General features: G+C 38.5%; 1 protein-coding gene across 4 annotated transcripts in view; it reads left to right on the top strand.

The window, feature by feature from the left end:
* MACROD2 (mono-ADP ribosylhydrolase 2) overlaps positions 1-19,967 on the top strand; it is an 890,001-nt gene that overhangs the window by 806,283 nt on the left and 63,751 nt on the right. For 2 of the 4 annotated variants that reach the window (XM_074917676.1, XM_074917836.1), the window contains exons 10-11: positions 6,289-6,330; positions 13,667-13,750. In XM_074917676.1, coding sequence (XP_074773777.1) covers positions 6,289-6,330; positions 13,667-13,750 — 126 coding nt within the window. The remainder of the gene's footprint in view (positions 1-6,288; positions 6,331-13,666; positions 13,751-19,967) is intronic. The other 2 variants (XM_074917770.1, XM_074917932.1) reach the window with 2 other exon arrangements.

Below are 19,967 nucleotides of genomic sequence, written 5' to 3' on the forward strand. Positions count from 1 at the left end.
AAAATGCTTGCTATGAGGTGCTGCAGAGCCTGTAGGTCTTAAATATAGTTAAAAAGAGGATTAGCTCAACCAGCAGAGGACTGGTCCAACAGTGGCTATTAATCACCACGCTCTATATTGTAACCTTAGGCTCTGGGAGAGACTGGTAGGGGGAGGGAAATGTATTGCTGTTCTGTTCTGTACTCAGTCCTTCACACACGGGTGCCTGGTACAACAAGGTGAACAAGCAGAAGCTTTTTCTGTATAATGCCTTCTATGAATATATCTTCAGTCTGGGATCTTCCTGTTGTGCTGAGTATTGCGGCATCCCATGTGAAGCATTCCAAATACATTTTATGTCATGCTCAAAAACACCCTGTCCTCTCTGGTCACTGACACTGAGTCACTTCATGTGCTCGAGTGCTTCTAATTACAAAGGATGCAGTTAAATTTGTGTTTGTGTCATCTTGATTGCCTCTGCTTTAGGTTACTGATGAGATTTTGTTAGAAGTTTGTATTTAGAAATGTGTCGCCACATGCAGAACACACCATTTTGTGTGTGACTACTACATTAGCATACATAGGGGTGAGAAATCCACTTTAGCACTTGTGTAAACAAAACTTGTTTGTTTTCAATATTTTAGGGCAGGGAGTAAATAAGGAAGTTCTGCAACAGGTTCTTTTTTAAAAACTGATGTATATCTTCCTGAGTAGTGCCTCATTCCTTTTGCGTAAGAAGCATCTGAGAAATAGAAATCCAGATCTGATCCAGGCTGTAAGCACCATTTCCTGCACTGGAACAATGTTGTCCAGTTCATTCGCAGTGGGAATGACAGCTACTGCATAGCCTTTATATGCTGCTGAGGCTCGTATGGGTATATGTATTTTACAGCAGATAAAGTGATATGGTACATAAAAGAAGCCAGCTATGTGGTGACAGAAAAAGCAGTGCCTAACTTCTTAGGAGGTTGGTACTAAGGATTTCTATTTGATACGGCTTCAAAAGCTACAAACACATTTTACATTCAGTGAGACTCCGGTGTTGTGGTACTGGTGTAACTAAGCAACACGGGAAGAAAAACTGCACCGGTGCTATAGTAAGGCCAGGATATATGGGGTGTATCAGTGGAAGTTTCTTTATAATCAGACTAAAAATTTGATTCAATTTGCTTACTAGCAGGTGGAGGCTTATATAGTGCCTCTTGCTCCATATGCAGGATTGCATGATGAAAGGATCCAAAAGTTCAGAACCAGAATAAGTCTTATTTCTTCTTCCAGAGCAGAAGAATATGCCTTTTTTTTGTTAAGGATCTTTTTGTTTTACCTTTGTCTTTTTTTCTTCTTCCTCTTATGAGCACTGAGGATGAGGGAAAGCTTTATGGAAAATACAATTTTTTACAAGTAGATGTGAAAAGAGTCAGGCCTGGGTTTGGTTGATTTCATCTGGCAGTTTTCCAAATCTGCTTTTCCTCAAAGAAAATATTTCCTTTTTCTGTGCTATTGGTCAGTCTGTTAGATTCTCCCAGTGGAAAACTATGTTGGAGGGATCAAAACAACCAAAAGAGCTTTTGAGCTCCTAGGTCATTGCAAGTCTCATATGTATATTTGGGCTTCATCAAGCCCTAGGGTGTTTTTCTGTGGTTTACTATACTACAAGAATATCGACTCTTTTATGTTGAGATGGACACAGAGCCTGTAAACTATTGTGAAGCTCCTGTTGGGTAGCAGCAGTGGTTGTAAGCAATCAAGAAGAAGTGATTTTTCAATTACTGATTGAAAATACACATGAAACACATGATCATAAAGCTCCCTAAGGATATTAAGATGATCATGTTGTCAGATGGGGGAAGCTTTTGGACAAAGTTTTGGAAAGACAAGTGTGGTAGAGAGAAATATGGAGAGTGAGAACTCACTTGGTCTTTTCAGCTGCTGGAACCCTGATGTTATCACGGTTTAGACAGTTTGCATCAGGTGAGTACCCTGGCCCACACTGCTGCCCACTCCAAGGTTGGACACAAAGAGTTTTTTGTTTGAGCAAGAAGAAACTGCCCCAAAATGGGATCCATTTTCCTCAGTGTTATGAGACTATTCACCACATATTCTCTGTTATTCTAGTGGAAGCTGTCCAGGCACATCATGAAATACCTGCTAGGCAAATGCTTGACAGCAGGAACTTTTTCAGCTGAACCCTTATTTCTGTATAGCAAATAAGCTCAACAGAATGGCTGCAGCTGTCAGTGCTGAAAGGTTTTATGGGGTTTTTTGGTTTTGGCTTTTTCTGAGGCATCAGTAGTATGACCACCACTTTTATCACTTCAACCTTGTGTACAGCTCTGCCCATCTCATTACCCTGTTTGCCTATGTGTGGCTGCAACGGGGAGTTTGGTCTGGTCCCCCAGTGCCATCCCAGCCCCTCCCCTGGTTACGTTCAATCCGTGGAGGGTTCGCAAGACTGAGACACGTGAGTTGGCTGGGAATAAGGAAACGTCTGGAAATCAGGAAACAGCAGAAAGTGCTGAAAAAAGGAGCAAATCCTGAAGGATGAGACCAGGCAGAAAGGCAGGGAGGAGCTAGCAGCATGCAGTTCTGTTGGGGGAGCTCCGCCAGCCCGGGATGCAGGGCCTGAATGCAGATGAAACAGCAGCCTCCTGCAGCGTGGAGCTGGCTCTCCTGTAAGAGCTCCTCAATGCATGCACAGTTAAAAATAAAAGGTGTTTGTACAGTGTTGACTCTCCACGTGCTAACATGAAGAAGAATACAAATAGAAGCGTAAGCAACAAGGAGGAGGCAGTTTAATGGCTTTGGGGATTAGCAGTGGTATTTAGAGCCTTTCACCTCTCTGTTCCTAACATAAATCTTAACACAGATTGATGGTTTTAGCCATCTGGCTTGTGTTTGCTTGTATGCAATGACTAGTGTGACAGAGAAAGAACCTGACTAGCAAGGCAAAAGAAAAAAATAAAGTATATGACAGAAGAAGGCATCCTCTTCTCCAGTGTCAGTAAGAGCAGGTATGGTACAATTATTCTGTTTCACAGAGCTCAGCAGGTAACAAGGGAGAGGGGAATGAAAGAGTAACAGGCATCACTTGGAACATGACTCTACCAGGGAGCCTATGACTTACACAAATGTGTATGCTCTGTGCAACTTGCTCCCAAATGCAAAGCTCTGTGATCTTTAGAGATATAGTTGCCTCAGATAGCATGAGAGTTAGAGGGCGAGTTTCAATCATAGGTTCACTCTCAACTGTAAATTATTTTATACTTGACTGGAAACTGTTCTCCCATACATCAGCCATCTAATACCTTAATTTTATATACTATAGCCCAATTTAAAAGCTGGAAAATTTTGTACTCTCAACCATATGACACATTTTGGATTAGATGGCTTCCTTGTATCCCAAGCCTTCTAAATACTGATGCGAGCTTTCTTGGGGGGGTGGGCACTTGCAGGGAGTCACTGTCAGTCTTCCTCTCACTTCAAGCTGCAAGGTCTGTCATTCTTTTTTCAGCAAGGTCATCTTGGTAGAGCTTCCCAAAATCCAGGGCTTTAGTGGGAAGCCATGTGAAAGTTTGCTGTTCTGCTTCTCCAGTCAAAAGAGTAACTAAGAGTGGGTACATGCATACACACTCTGTAGCGTGTTTTCCTCGTCAGTTATTTTTCAACAGCTCTTGAGTAAGGATGAGAGCTACAGAGGACCTCACTTTCAGTCTTTCAAATGGGGGAGTTTGGCCAAGCAATACTGATGGTATGTCTTTAAGGAAATGGTTACTAGCGTCGAAGATTCACTCTTGGCTTCTTCTCTGGTTTTCCTCAATTTTGATTTGAGTTTGACCATCTGTGGTGCATATTTCAAACCAAAGCAAACCTCTAGAAGGCTTCCTCTACATGGAGTAAAAAAATATATAGGAAACATAAACACCATCCCCCCCAAACCCTAGGTATTACAAATCTTATTTATAGCAATCTCAGCACCGATTCTGCTTTATATTAGGCATGTAGAGCTTCAGCAAAAAATATTTCTACTTGCTTTTACTTCTTCAGAACCAGTAACCAAGAAACTGCCTGTAATATCATTCTTTTGGATATAGATTTCTAAAACACTGAATTTTGTCTCAAATAATTGGTTTTGGCATAGAGGTCTGCCAACTAAACACAGTGTTTATCACTTTAGCCAGCCAAAACAACGTCAGTGAAAGAGGCTGCTTTATATTGGACAGGGAAGCACTTCCACCAGATGCATTAATAGTGTACGAGTAAGAATTATAGACACATGAAGTGACTGGGGAGTGCTCTGTGCCAAAGTGAAACTCAAATTCAGATCTAGATTGGGGTAGAATTTTCAAAGGCACCACAATGACCTAGAGATCATGTCACCAAGCAGTTGGGAGCCCAATTCCCATTTTCAGTAGTGACATGAGGACTTTACTGTCTTACAGCAAGACTTAGGTTCCTATTCCCAGGAAAAATAGCCTTTAATTCACTATTAGTTCACAAAAGCAGTCTTTGCCTCTTCATAATTATATTGCATAATGACTTCACTACTTTTTAATAACATCAGATTTCTTGTCTGTGTCCATTATCACCAGCTTAGAAGCTATTCTGTTGCTTTGGGAATTTCGTATTCCAAGTCACTTACAGCACTATAATTAAGAACTTCCGCAAGAAGACCAGGTGATATATGTATGTTAAGATATTATATTCTGCTGATTTAGTGTCAAGTGTTAGAGTAATTTGAAATTTTATCATGCTGGTTTCATTGCAAATGCTTCCATAGAAAGAACATGTTATTGGAAACTGAGTAATTAATAATCTTTGTGTTAACCAAATATTTTCTGAGTGGTTTGTTGAAAAATGTCAGGACTCCAGTTGTAAATCGTGGCTCTGTTGAAGTCAATGGCAGAAATCCCGTAGGCTTTTACAAGATTTTTCATTTTCTTATCTCAGAAGTTACTTGTCAAAGCTCCTTAAAGTTTCTGTGTACGAATTCATATTTGTACAGTAGGAGTCCATGTGCCTTTTTGATCTCCAAAATAATGGTTTGCAGAATAAGAAGAAAAGAAGTAGAATGTGCAATGACTTTTTTCAGTCCTGATCCTTTGAGGTAGACTAAAGCGTACTCAGGAGAAACGTAACCTGCTGTTGTTTAGTGGCTTCTGAAAGTCCTGCCCTCCAGATCATGTCTGAATGAGATGGGAGAGAAGGATGGATATGGATACATCTACTGTAGATTCACAAGCACCCATGAAAATTCTCATGCTCGTAATTTTAATGCTTATAGCAAACATCATTCCCAGTGGAGGCCTCTATTATTAACCAATTGTTCTGTTCTCATGCTACTTAAAATAAATTTTCAGGCTTCAAATCTTGATGAAAACAGCTTAATCCTCATAGCACATGTCACAGCATTTGGATCTCAGCGGAGTTTATAGTATAAAGATCTGACCCTGTAAATTAGGACCGAAATACTACTCTTAGTTTTGATTACCATTGATCGTAATACTGCAAAACTCCTTTGGATTCAAATGGTGTTCATAATATGCATATATGCAAGTTTGAAAGATGTTAAACTTTAGACAGAAATTGTAGGATTGCTACGGAATTTGCCCATGCCCAAATCTATTTAAAAGGATATAAATGGAGTCTATATGAATTAGGAACATAGTTAGCATAAACTTCTGTGGTTAATGAGTTCTCCGTTAGATGATTAAGGCTCCAGAACATTGAATTACCTAGATGTTAACTAAGGTTAATTTTTTTTTTCTTCATCAAAAAAAAAAATGCAGTAAGAAATTCCTTTGTTACCAAAATGCAACTTGTTGCAAAAGGAATCTGCTTTCTTCATATATCATCTTAATTACAAGTGTTCAATTCTTGGCTGGTCCAAGTCTGGTCTTAAACCAAAGTTCTGTCGGGCAAATTTATAATAACTTCTTTATGTGGTATGATTTTTGGATAACTAATTCTCTCTTAACATAGCCAGCTGTTCCCAGGAAACAAAGCAGACCAAAACTTGACAAGTAAACCAAAAACTCTGCTAGAAAAGAGAATGCAATTTCATTTTATACAAGTCATAATTTGCAGAATTCTGTAAATTATGCAGGATTTTATTCCCTGTCTTGATTCGCTGCATTTTCTGTATCTGGTAGTAACTGTCTAGTATCAAAACCTTCTTTTCCCATCCACCTCCAGATCTCACGGCAATATGTTAAATGGGAGGAGGCGAGCTAAGATACGGGCAATTTGAAACATGGAATATTTCATTTTAGATGTTTCCTGATATCGTTTTCTTTCAATTTTTTTTGACAGATGATGCAAATGAAGAAGGGACTGAGCTGAGCGAAGAGACAGGTGAGTAAACAACGTTTTATGCTAAAATACATCACTTCTCCGAAGCAGCAACCAAACTGAAAGAATTCTTTAAACTAATTGCCTTGGTTGTGATAAGCAGTGCCAGTCATTTACTGCCGATGTTACGACAGTCATCTCTGGGTTTTAACATAACATAGGGCAAACCATCCCTGATAATAAATAGTACATGGCAAGAATGGCTGACACTACCTTTTTAATGTCATCATCTGTTATGAGCCTCTGGGTGATACTCAGTTGCTTCTTATTAATAACTAGTTTGAACATCAGTGGGAAATAATTAAAATTCTGCAGTCTTTTTATCTGTAAAAAGGTGTGAATACAGCAATTCTTGAGTCATTTGCAATTCTGATTAGCGGCCATGATTTGTTTGCAATGAAAACGGTAGCAAAACTCTCCTGCAAACTCTTTAATACATTAAACTTGATTGGACAGTATTTCAGAGGGCTTTTTTCCTAGTCCTCCTACTTTGCTGCTTAAAACAAGTGTCAGTGTTTAGGGTTTGTGGATGTGGATAGACTTGAAATGAAAATGATAGATAAGTATAAAGGAAAGAAAAGCCCAAGGAACAAGAAGAGGAGAGGATGTAGGAGTAGATATCTCCCATGATGACAAAAGCTTCCAGTCAGAAGACTTATGCTAGTTTTTTGTAGAGAGCTTCATCGACTTAATCTTCTTGATATGGCTTTTTGTAACAGGTTTCCACCACAGCACCCTGTGTTGCTTTCCCTGCTGACCTTCTCCTAGAGGTTCTCAGTGGACAAATCCTGTTCCATGAGACTTCTGTGTAGTGAAGGACCTCCTTTTATAGGCAGCGTAGATCCTCCTACTCTTCTTCTCTGCCTCTCCTTCCTAAGCAGCTAGGACCCATCCGTGACAGTGCACCAGGCACGTGTGCTATCACTCAGGTCTCTGTGACCCTGATCCCATCATAGCCCAGTTAGTGTGCAGAAACTTCCAGTTTTTCTCTTTACGAAAAGATGCAGAATCAGAAAGGAGAGATAAATGGAGAAAGTCAGAGATATACCAGCTAGAAAACAGAGGTAAAAGCTTTTGAAGCAGTATGCTGGCTGCTTAAATTGGCAAGATTGTTGTAAAGACAAATGGATTATGATGATTTATGCAACCAGTTAATTAGCTTAGAAATAAGAAATATTTGAAGAATGGTGTGTATGCATAGATGTGAAAACATGGATATACACAGATAGATATGTGTTACACTGATGGATTAGCACATTCTTTTATGGCTGTTCTGGCCTGTTGATTTTATTACATATAATTATAATTACTTTCTGGTGTCAAGATTACTGGATAGGAACTTTTAGAAATTTTAATACAATTACTGTGATTGATATAGTTATAAAAACATACATAAAAGTAGAAAAATAAAGACTGTCATTATACAACAAACATTTGCCAAAGATTATCCTGCAGTTGAATTTGCAGTATTCATCTAACATTTCATTTTTTACAGTTATCATGGCATGTATACTTTTATAAGCCCAATTATTTTGCATTTTTGTCTTGCTTTTATGGAGATTATGCAAATTACATTTGTTTTTTTTAAGCAATTTAAATTAGAATTAAAAGGAAGTGCATTTCCATTTAATAGCCGGTCTCTTCTTTCTTGCCTTGTATCCTTCACAGCTTCATTGATTTAGGTGAACCTACATAGCTGCTTTGGGAAATTATCATTGAATTAAGTCATTTGAGGAAAATACTTCCCTAACTGTCTGTTTCTTTGTGTATATGAGATAGCTGAGATCACAGCTTCTCTCACAGGTTTGCCTGTAGGGTGCTATAAGCTTCAACAGCACATACTTGTTTATTTCTTTATCACCTGGATATATTTTGGGAATCAGTGTATTGATTGTCAGCAATCAATATCTACATGGCTAAAGAGAAGTATTATCTTTTGTATAACTGCTCCAAGTAGTGGGGCAGATATACAAAAATTATGCCCTTTTGACCTATTTGTGTATCGACTTCTTAATGATTGTAGGATGTGTTTGTGGGAACTATAAATACAAATGTAATTTCTGCATTAGGGGGAGTTTTCATTTTTTATATTCAGATTTTTATCAGTTTGAAGGATATCTGCTTTTTACTGTACTAAGGGAAAAAGAGAGTAGCAGCTTCTAGTTACCATTTCAAGATATTAATTGATATAATCATTCTTCATTCCACTTGACTTCATGGGTCATGACTCCAGCAGATGGAGTCAGCAGTTGGCACCAATATTGATGACCCTGGTTTTTTGAGCTGTCCATATCCAATCTGTTTTGGGGTTATTTCTTCAATTCCTCTTCTTAAATGGAAAAAAAAAGGGGGGGGAGGGGGGAATGTTGAATTCCTGGAGAGCACACGTTGCAGACTACACACATGTAGGACCTTTGGCAGAGACTGAAATATTCTAAATTTCAGCTAAATTCCTGTGTCTCTAACTTCCTATTGGCTAGGTGCTTCTGAGGGCCAATATGAAACCAAGAGGAAACAGAGTAGTACAACAGGGTCACAGATGAGATGTAGACTCATAGTATCTGTACCAACTTCCATTTGAAGAATGTAGTAGAATGAGGTAGAGGTTACAGAATCAGTCATAATTTAAACCTGGTGGCAAGAATTAGAAGAAAAAAACCTGATCCTGGTCTGGTGTCATCTGAAGTTAGTGGGAGTATGTCCATGGACTTCAGTGCACACCAGATTAGGCCTTGGGAACAGCTAGAGCATTAGCCAGGAGTAAGGAATAACAGATGACCAAATGTGTGCATTATTGAGTGATGGATACATTATGAAAGTAATCTGTCTTGTGTTTCTACCACTCTAAAGTGCAGATATCTAAGTACATTCAGAAAGGCCTTTCTCTCTATGATTTCTCTTCAAAATAAATAAGGGAATATCTTAATTGCATCTGCCAGATAATCTCCGTGAATATCTACATTAATACTATAAAATCAACAAGCGTGAATCATTTTAGTGAGTTAATCACATAACATCACTGCATATATTGGATGTTCTAGAATAAGAAAAACAGTTAAAAATAAAAAATAACCTAGTCTTATTAAATATACACACTCAGGGCCACTCTTTTAATGACATTTGACACTCAGGATTTTAACCTGTCAGTTTGTTATTCTGGATGCTGTGTCTTGTAGCAGCTGCTGACTTAATGGCACCATTTAATTCAAAGTGCTTTGATGTTATCATATCTCATACAGTTTGCTGATAGAATGGCTTGAGTCAAAAGGGTAGATATAGTAATAGCGGGTACAGACCTGTGCAGTTCTACTTCTTAGCTTTACTTTATGAATGATTTCCTACGTAAGAAAAGAGAAGGACCAGATGACCTAATAGCCGTGTCTAACTTCAGTGATTTAACACTGCAGAGTCATGATACTTAATGTTTTAAGCTCCATTAAGGGAAGATTGTTCTAAACTTTTAACTTCTGAAGGACTTTGGTTTTATACCCATAGATTCCCATACCGATGCAAAGAAGCATGCAAAATAAGCCCTAATACTGCCATAACTGTGGGCGCAATTGCAGTGATTGCACATGGAAATTATAGAAGCATGTGCTATTATGAGAAGCATGGTCCAGATTCGTACGCAATAGTATCGCGTTATTATGCACTCACATAAGTTAATTCTCTTACCATTAAAAAAAAAACAAAAAAACCCACAACAAAAAACATACAGAAAAGAGTTTCAGTTCTGAATCTATATTCTCCCTCAACCTGTTCAGTTTCACTCTTCACCAGGTACCAAAACCTTTTGTCCGCATCTCTATGAATGCTGCCACAGCACTGTCTCTCATTTCTCATCTAGTAGTTGTTCATCATAAATGCCCTGCTGGTCATACTGTTTCTATCCTGAGCATCCTAATTAACCACCTATTCATTATTCCACAAGAATGGCAGGACGAAGGATCTTGTTCACACTAACAAGGGAAGCCCTATTATAATCAATGCTGTATAAATACAGAATTTCTTTGTATACTCCACTGTGTGCACACTCTTATACTTGGATACTTTTTTTGGAGGGAGACTTTCTCTTTTTTTTTTCTGAGATTAAAATAGCAATCACTTGTAACCAGGGAGATTTGGAACTTGTGAGGGATTTTGGGAATAGCATACTTGGAGACAGACTGTAAGATTTACGTGGCTTGTTGACCCTCTGAATTAACCTATAAAAAAGAATCATTTCTCCCAGTGTTAGAGCTCAGAAACTTTTTTGCACAGATGATCATGAATAGAAAAACTTATCATATGATCAGTTCAGACACCTGTCTTGGTGTGCTTTTTTTAAACACAGTTTCGCAGGCAAAATTTCTGTAATGTTTGTCTTAACTGTTCTGGAAAACATACATACTGTTGGAGAGCAGAAAGGGTTAAGAGTTGTATTCTGACCATAATAAAAAGACATCATTTTGAAGCCTGCACAAATCCTTTTCTGTATGTGGAATGGGGGAAATCTGCTAAAGAGCTGTGAAATTGTGATTGAAATCTTGTTCTCCTGGGACAGTGCCTCTACATCCTTTTGTGAGTATTTTAAAGTTCTTTATAGAGTGCAAAGATCATTTCTTTTGAGATAGTATCATTTCTGACTTCTCTGAATGTAAGCCTCCTCCCTCTCCATCTTTGTGCTGTCAATTAAGATGTTGGTTATATTATCTAATGTATTCAGATACTCCTGAAAGACCTGGCTGGACATTTGCACTTAAACTTGATTGACATTTCACTTGTGGCACTAGAGGAAGCTTTACAGATTGGTTAGATGATAAAATTCATCACTAGAGCAGTGAGTGTTGATTGAAACACTCCTATTGATTCAGTCCCCCGATGTGAATCGTTGTCAACCAAAAAAGGCAACGTAGCAGGTAGTTCAGAGTGGCATTAGAACCAAAGAAGCCATACATCAATATGGTCCACTGTAAATATTCAAGTTCTTTCTTAAAAGAATGGGAGAATGCTGGCAGGAATCAATCTTTAAAAGCCCGGTTATTTTCAGAATCTCTCTTTTGCACTGAAGTTCTTGTTGAACTCTATCGCTGTTGCTCCTGAGTGGTCCCTTTAAACAGTTGACAAAGTGTTTCTTTATTTGGCAGGTTTTGCCTTTATTTTTCCCCACAGTATTTCTTGTGGTTAATCCTACATTCTCACCACTCTAGAAATAAATTCATCTTAGAACTTGAAAACTCTTTGTTTTCCTCAAAATATTGTATTTTAATTTCAAATTCATATGAGCAAATGCGATGACATGACACATGATGTCTTATGTGAAGTGCTGTCAGGAGGGGTCTGCCTGCTGATACGAAGCCAAACCTCACAGAATGTTCTGCTTTGCAGTAACTGGCTTTACTTACTGATCACTAAGGGCCCTTCATGCCCTGAACTATATGGAATTCTATAACAAAACAGAAATTCTGTTCTAGAATAAACCTTTAAGAACAATATTCAGTTGGGCTTTTTGGGGTAATGCTTATTCCATAAAATTAAGCAAGTGAGATGGAGTTTAAGTACTCACATAGAGACCTCAATTTGGGGATTTTTGTTGACATTTTGAGCTGTTGCTTCATGTAAAGTTTCCCAACCCATGGCCCTTTTTTTTTTTTTTTTTTTTTTTGACATAAGTTCAGTAGAATAACCAGTTTCCCAGGAGTGCAGGCAGAGAATATTTCTGAGTTTCCCAGGCTCCATGCAAAGCCGTGATTCACTCCCTTTTTGTCTCTTGAACGAACACAGCATTCCCCTTGACCCTGCAAGTTACCTTTCCACATCCTTCCTTACTTCTTTCATACCTCCTGTTTCGAAACTTTCAGCATTTTAATTCTAGATATAGGTAGTTGTGGAAGGGTGGAAGATAAAAGGGGTAGTATCAACAGCTCTTGGCAGAGCTGAGTACTTTATGAGAACTGGGCATCTGATTGCTGAGAGCTGTTTAAAAATCCAGCGACATACAGAGTAGATGATTGTGCGGGGCATGTGTGACAGCAGAAGAGATGGGAGTTTTCAGAACACTGAAGCAATTTATAATACACATGTAGATAGCTTTTTTCCCAGTTGCTAATTAGCTAATCAGTTTGAGGTAATACCATGATTCCTGTTTTCTCACAGCAGAGGAATAGGGGTAAATCAAGCAAGGTCATATGTCTTCCCAAATTTCCTGGTTACAAGTGGTCAAGGTTTCTTTCCAGCATACACAAAAGTACATTTTCTTCAGGCTTCTCCTTCTCCCAAGCCCTCAGCTGGCCACAGGGAATTGGGAGGTTTGACAGAAAGTCAAATGTCAGAAAGTGATTTTCCTGTTGTGGTTGAATAGATTCAATAGGTGCAATGAATTCTGTTTTAATTGTCTGCCATTCTCTGCTTTCATGGTTAAGCAACAATGTTTGAAGAATGTTTTAATTAGTGAACCTTCTTTCTTTAACCATCTTAATTTACAAATACCATTTATGATTAATTTCCAGCTTGGCCCTCCCTTTTGTACTAATGGGCTTTCTGTGCTAACTGTTCCTGCCTTGAGGTCTGTCATACCAAACAAACAAATGAAAGTAATTTCATCCTTTATGTTGAGATGACAGGATATTTTGAAAATGTTGTGGAAAAAGTGCATAATTTTTAAAGTTTAACAAACATATTAAACAGTGTGAACTTCAGTCCCTACAAACAGGAGAGATCTTAAACTTAAATGGGCCCCAGTTACTCTTTTTCCTTAGGAGATCTTCCCTGTCCTCCTTCTTCCTGTTGCGTTCTGGCTAGAAGGTTGCAATGGATTTTTTCAGCCAGAACATTTCTATCTTGTAAAGCTTTAATTTCCTTAACTTTACTTCACTATCAAACTTGCTTCCCTACCTTTCATTTCATTACTAATTTCAGTCAATATTCATTTGTTACTGTGTTGTAACATTGAATGGAGAATTGAGCTGAGAGAAGAAAATTTCATTCAGATTATTTCTCCATAGTTCTGTGATGCAGTAAAATATATATTATCTTAAAAACTACAAATTAAAACATTCTTTTTTATTTCTGAAAAGATTAAGATCTTGTGAAGAAGTATGTTATTTTAGTATGACCTTTCTTCACTGCTGTCCTGTGAAAATTAGAGAAAGTCCATCCTAGGCTGAAAGACACCTATTGTGACTTTTATAGCAGATGATGCAGTAATTAATTTTAATAATGGAAAGATAGACATCAGGTACTGAATCGAATGCTGAGATAAAATGTACTCACAGTTGTGGTATCACACATAGTAATATTTGAAACAATAAAACTATTTCAAAATAATATATGTAAGTTGGGTTTTTTTAAATGTTTAAAGAAGGATTGGAACAAAAAGGCCAAGCTCCATCTCCCACAAAGAGCAAAGCAGAGCAGCCTGCGGACCTGCAAGATGATGCTGAAGGTAGGTGGTCTGACAGCTTTTCAGAGCTATTAATCAATTTTGCATTTTGGGGGAAAGGTTTGCTTTGAATTCTTGGGAAAGAACTGGAAAACTTTCATTTAAGAATGTTTGCACACCCTGGAAAGTTCCCTTTGTCCTAGATCATGAGATTGTAATTCTCCTGAAGTGTATGTCATCTCAAGGTAGATTCAGAATTACAAATGCTATTTTTATGTGATGAGCTACTGATTACTGCTGATATAGAAGCTGGTTTATCTCTAACCTGTTCTGACTTCGTGTGATTAATAATACACGGTGTAATGCATGTTATGAAGGGCTTGGATCAGTCTGGTTGGTTAAGTTGGTCAAGTAAATCAGCTACCTGCTGCAAAACACAGAGCAATAACATTCTTGCTTTCCTTTTCTGCAAGGAATTTTTGCTGTATCCTTTTCCACTCCAGAAAGTCACAGGTGCTTAACATTATCCCTACAGTGTTGTTCCTGTAGAAAGAGGGCTTTCCTGTACTTTAGGCTTCACAGGGCAGCTTGTCCATGTGTACGGAGGTAAATGTGGTCTACATTGTTCTAAATCAGGATCAAAGTATCTTTTCTTAATCTGTATCTCATTGGGAGAGTTGTTAAAAGATGTTAACATCAAAGACTTATCTTCAGAGTGTAGAGTTTCGTGTTGTTCTCGTATGTGTGAAAGAGCAAAATGACCCAATGCTGGAGAATTCCCCTTATGTGAAGTAGTTAAAAGGATGAACCTTAATCTTTAATCTATGACAGTTCCTTATCATGGATTCTCTTTGACCTAATGTTCCTCAAATGACACATCTCATTCTGCACCTCAACCAGTGGCTCCATGATCTTCATCATTTTGACCTAGTGCTGTGCATTCAGCTCCTAAAATATTCTGACTGGGGTATAGTGTTGAGTCATAAAGAGCAGAAAAATGTTAACATCTATCATTTTAAGTAACCGCTAGTAACATCCTGTCACTAACATTGTGACTGGTTGTTAATGGCAAGTACTTAGAGCAATAGCTGTCATCGCCTGGAAGGTGTGGGGGGACCCAAGAAATCTCATCCTGACTGGTCCTCTTTCCTTTCATGCTGCACTAAACCCAGCTGAAATTAAAATACCAGTTTTATGTTTGGATTAGAGAATTCAGTGATGACAAACCAGATATCAATTTGTATGGAGGCTAAACAGTGTGTGGGATCACAGTGTCATTTTCCATATCCCTAAAGAGGTGAAAAAAAAATAGTTTTTATGATACATTTTTATATGGAGTGTGACTAAAAGCTTCCATTGTATCAGCGTCTTTAAAAAAAAAAAAAAAAAAAAAAAGTGGGAAAAAAATAGTGCTGCAATACTGTAAGGTTTTCCCTCCACTGGCAAAATAACTGATGCTGTTCTACTAACTATTTCTGTGGCTTAGTAGATATGGTTTCCTAGTTTACTGTGCTTGTCAATGTTTCCTGATGACCTACAGTTCACTTTGTGGAGCACAAACAAATGCATTGGAAGAGGGAATTAAATAGTATAGCAATAGAATGATTGCATTACCCTTGAGCTGTAAAATGCCTGAACTCCTTGAATTTGATGCCATACAGTAGATTTTGCTGATGCAGAATTGAGGCCTGTAACACATTGCTGCAGAATTTAATCTAGCCAGTGAGGGACTCCTGCTTAGGCAGGAATCAGGCCTGCAACGTTTACAATTGAAAGTCTAAATTTAGACTTGAGGGTTGTTGTGATGGGGGAAAAAAAAGGTAATTAAAATGTTTGCTGCGGGGGGCAGGGGAAGAAACCTGGATCAGATTTCTGTGGCATTACCTATGCCTCTGTTTTGAAGAGGAGTCAAGCAGTTAGGCTCCAGACACTAAATTCCTATAAAGTTGCCGAGTGGTGAGAATCTAATGTAACACACCTGTGAGCTATTTCCATTTAAGTAAATGGGATTTGCACACATTTGGCTGAGAACAGGGTTTAGTTTCTACTGTTCCATTTATTAGCTGTTGGTTTTGACTAATTAAAAGAACTTTTAATGGTGAGCCTTGAAGATTATGAAAGCTGTTAATATGTGACATGAACCAGAACTACATGTCTGAATAACTTTATTTAGGTAGGAGTTTGTCTTCACTTCCAAAAAGCTGCCTTTTTCTTTTTTTTTTTTCCTCTTTTTCTTTTTAAAAGAACTTCTAAGTAGCTAATGTATATAAACAGTCTCAAATAAAACACAATAAAGCCAAACTCTGCCTGAGGTCAACTTTGTTGAATTTTCCTCATGGTAAAACTGAAGTGCTTTGTGTTAAGCATATTTTAACTTTGGGATAGTTCACATGCTTTAGGTACCTCAGTTTGAAAGAAACCCAAAACAGCCCAAACAAACAAAAAAACCAGCAAACAAACAACAAAAAATCCCCACAAGCCATAGCTTTTAGCAATAAAAGCAAGTCCAAAGATACTTACACTTAACATAAGTTATTATTTTCCCCTTGGTAATGTGACCAGATAGAAAATATTTAAGAAATATACTCTGAGGCATAGAAGGAACCAGATATTTTTTCCTCTGCATAGTTGTCAGTGTCCTTTTAGACTGAAGATGGGAATACAACTTGGTATTTTAACAGCCTCATGCATGCCCTTGTGGCAGTGTGTAAAAACTATTCCACTGAGTTCAGTAATATTTCTGCTGTAATATTTTTCTCCAGCATGCCAAGCTGGTTCATTGGCTAGAGGTAATGGAGCAATATCTTTTCAGTGCATGTAAAAATCTCCACAGAAGATCAGGGAAAGTAGGCTTCTTCATTATTACCCTCTCTGCAATCAAGGAAAGTCAAATAAGTGGCTCTATGTAAGGAGCTTGTTTTGCAGTAAGCTAAAATAAACACTTGACATGCTAATGAAAGCAATTTTATACTGAACCTCTGAAGTATTAATGGTGTCTGTTATTATGCTATTAGATATATTGTTCTCTGCCTTCAGACCGTTGATAGAGAAAAGCAAGTGTGAACTGCATAGCAGATTCTCCTGTCAATGGTTGTATTCGGTAGTTTTTCATTGCAGCATGGATTATCTGGGGAAACGGATAGACTGGATACATGGAGAAACATTCTTTACTGCCAGGTTCCCTGCAGTATTTCATGTTTGGCATGTGCAAACATGCAGTGTAATTTTCTCCCCCCCCCTCCTGCCCACCCGCCCCTTTCCCTGATCCTGGGAGAGTAAAATCAGCCAATGATAATTTTGCCTTTCCCCTCAGTCAGGTGCACTCAGTGATTGAGTAATTGTAAAGTCTCAAGTGAGAAAAATATGTTCAGCACTTAAACAAAACTTAGGACATCTTACTTCAGTGACTTCGTAACACAATCCTAAAGTAATTACGTATACAAAATGGCAGTACTTGTCACATCATAGCAGCCACGAGTTAGCACAAATGCCACAGGTCACCTCTTCTCATCCTGCTGATTGTCACTAAGCAAAAGCAAACAATTTTTACAAGCCTAACAAAACAAAAGTTTAAAATGTTCCTTATCTCTCTTAGCTACCTCCCCAGATGTCCTTCTCTATGTACTGAATGGCGAGGCGTGAGCTATAGATTTTCTTGATACTGGGAGAAGCAAAACTCTTTGCCCTTTCCTGCCTTATGGGATTTCTCAGATATAAAATGGAGCCTGCCCAAGAGCTGCCCCATCCATTCCCACCATGGTCTGCAGGTGATCAATATAGTATCAAAGATGACTAATACATCTAATAACAGCGGTTCAAATGCCTGATCTTTCTCCTCCTTCTGGAGAAAGATGATCAGTCCATGTGGCAAAAGCTGGTTCTGTGCCTTCTGAGGTCAGGATCCTCCTTTCCCTCCTTCAAGAGACTAGACCTCTGGAAGTTGTCTTGCTCCAGCTTTTCTCATAAGGTTCTCCCAAAATGAATGACCAGATTCTTTCTGATGGATTAATAGGTTGTTGGTCTCATGCAATCACCTTAGCTGAGTCTCAGTGTATGTGCAAGGAGCTGGTGTGTTGGAATTGCTCATTGGGGATGAACTTTGTCTACTTTCTGTTCACTTGGTGGGAAGGAGAACAGTTTGATGGATAAGCCAAGCGAGGAAGGTCAGAATGAACACAAATCACCTTTAAGATAGTTGGTAGAGTTGGTTCCTTTGCCTGATGGGGTCATCACACTATCAACCCCTTGGCTTTCAAGGGCAACATCAAATGTCTGAAATGTTGCTCGACAGTGTCAGGAGTCTGAGGCTCACCACCAGGCTCCTGCCTTGCTCAGTGGACACTCTGGCCATGAGAGATGTCAATCTAGCCATTGGAGTACACAGTAGAAATGAGGTGAAATGGAGTCGCATCCTATCTTGGGAACTCATTGGTTCAGCAGGTCACAGCAATTAGGTAGGATGCTCATCAAGAGGGATACACCCTCACTCCTCAACTCCTTCTCCCAAAACATTTTTGTCCAATGACAAAAAATGCATAGTCTTGGAAGTAGAAAATCAAACTCATTTTATGGCTTAGTCCTTTAATTGTGAGATTAATGTAAGACTTCCCCTTCCTGGTTTTCCTTTATATACCATAGATTTTGCGGCTTTGCTGCTCACTCCCTAGCTTCATAGAGAGGGATATAGTGTATGCATGCACAAAAGTCAACAGTGCTTGACTTGTGCTGCTTTCCTCTGAGGTGGGCTTAATCCTCCCCTGGGGCTGGGGTGGGTGGGCGCATACAACAGCTGCTCTGTGTTTTACCATTACTTGGCAAAGTATGTTCAAAGTATTGTTCCAAGCATCTTTTCTAAGGACCTTCTAATACTATTCAGGCCTGATGGTCTCAGTCTTTAAGGTGTGGATTAATATTAGCTAGATTTGACTTCTGATTAGTTTTCAAATGTTCCTTGGTTTATAGCAAACAAGTCTTCTATCATTTGAGAAATTAGAGCTACATTTCTTCTTTGCATCCCACAGGGCAGTAATATTTGTCAGTAAATCTCTGCTCCACTCATAATGTACTAAAAATGAACATCTAGACACATAATTATACTTCAAAAACACACACTCTCTTATTCAGCCTTAAAAGTGCTACTTCTTATTAAGATAGCTTAGAAGTTACTGTATTATTTTTGCCACCAAACCAAATCCTTAAATAAAATTTTAAATTAAGATGAAGTACTACAGAAGAAACACCCTGGGAAGCATGTGTATCAAACATGTCTGTGAAATTTTCACCTTAATGCAGATTGGTTATATTTGAAGTGATGCTATTAACCCCTATCCACTTTGGTTGATAGCTTCTTTTTTCACTTCTGTTTTGAAGTCCACCATCTGTCTTGACTGATTACAGCTCTTAGAATATCGGGTGATCACCTTCCACTTAGCCAGGAGAAAAACAGGACGTTATCTGTATTTTTATTTGTATTTGCTCTCCAAGCAAACCCTTCTTAGAAGATCCTTTTCATTGCTGAAGTGGCTTCTACTGTTTCATTAAATTGCCGTGCAGTGGCTACACGAGACAGCTTTGAAAATGCAGCTCATTTTGTCCTCTGCAGGTGACATGCAGTCCTGTTGTGTTGACCGTTTACCCATTAGGGTTTCTTTTAGCAGCTGAATGTACATGTGTGTAAACCACACCAGGCAAACAGCTGCAGTTCTGTTTTCACACTAGATGCTTCAGAGTAGATTTTCTTTCTCCTGAGATGAGCTAAGGTGCAAAATACTAAGTTACTAAAGTGACTAATGCAATGTTGTCAGAGGAGAATTATACACAGTGACAAACCAGCGTACCTGCAGGGGACTCATCTGTCAAGGAATTCATTTCTAACCATGATGTGAATAACAGTAAACCGTCATGATTGTTCAGGTCCAGGGCAGAAGACAGGGCTTAGTCCCTTAATTTTGAAATATTGATGCAAAATAGTGCATGCTTTGGTTCACGTTTTATGCTATTTTTAACAAGTGTGATCTCCTGTGTGGCTTCCCTGTCCATTTCTTCACTTTGTTACATTGCCACACCATGTGATTCTGTGACCTGTATGCCAAAAAAATTGAAATAAGCCTCATGTTTTGTTTTGGCTGTGGCTTGGGAAATAAGCTGTGCTGCAGTCCTTAACAGTGTGCAGTACCTTGTCTCTTAGGCATACCAGGAAAGTAAATTCATACAGTAAAAATAAAATTTGCAGTCATACTGTGCACCTTCATGTATGGGGTCCCTTTCATTCTCTTAGACA

This window comes from Athene noctua, chromosome 1 (genome assembly GCF_965140245.1).
Source record: "Athene noctua chromosome 1, bAthNoc1.hap1.1, whole genome shotgun sequence".
Classification (NCBI taxonomy): domain Eukaryota; kingdom Metazoa; phylum Chordata; class Aves; order Strigiformes; family Strigidae; genus Athene; species Athene noctua.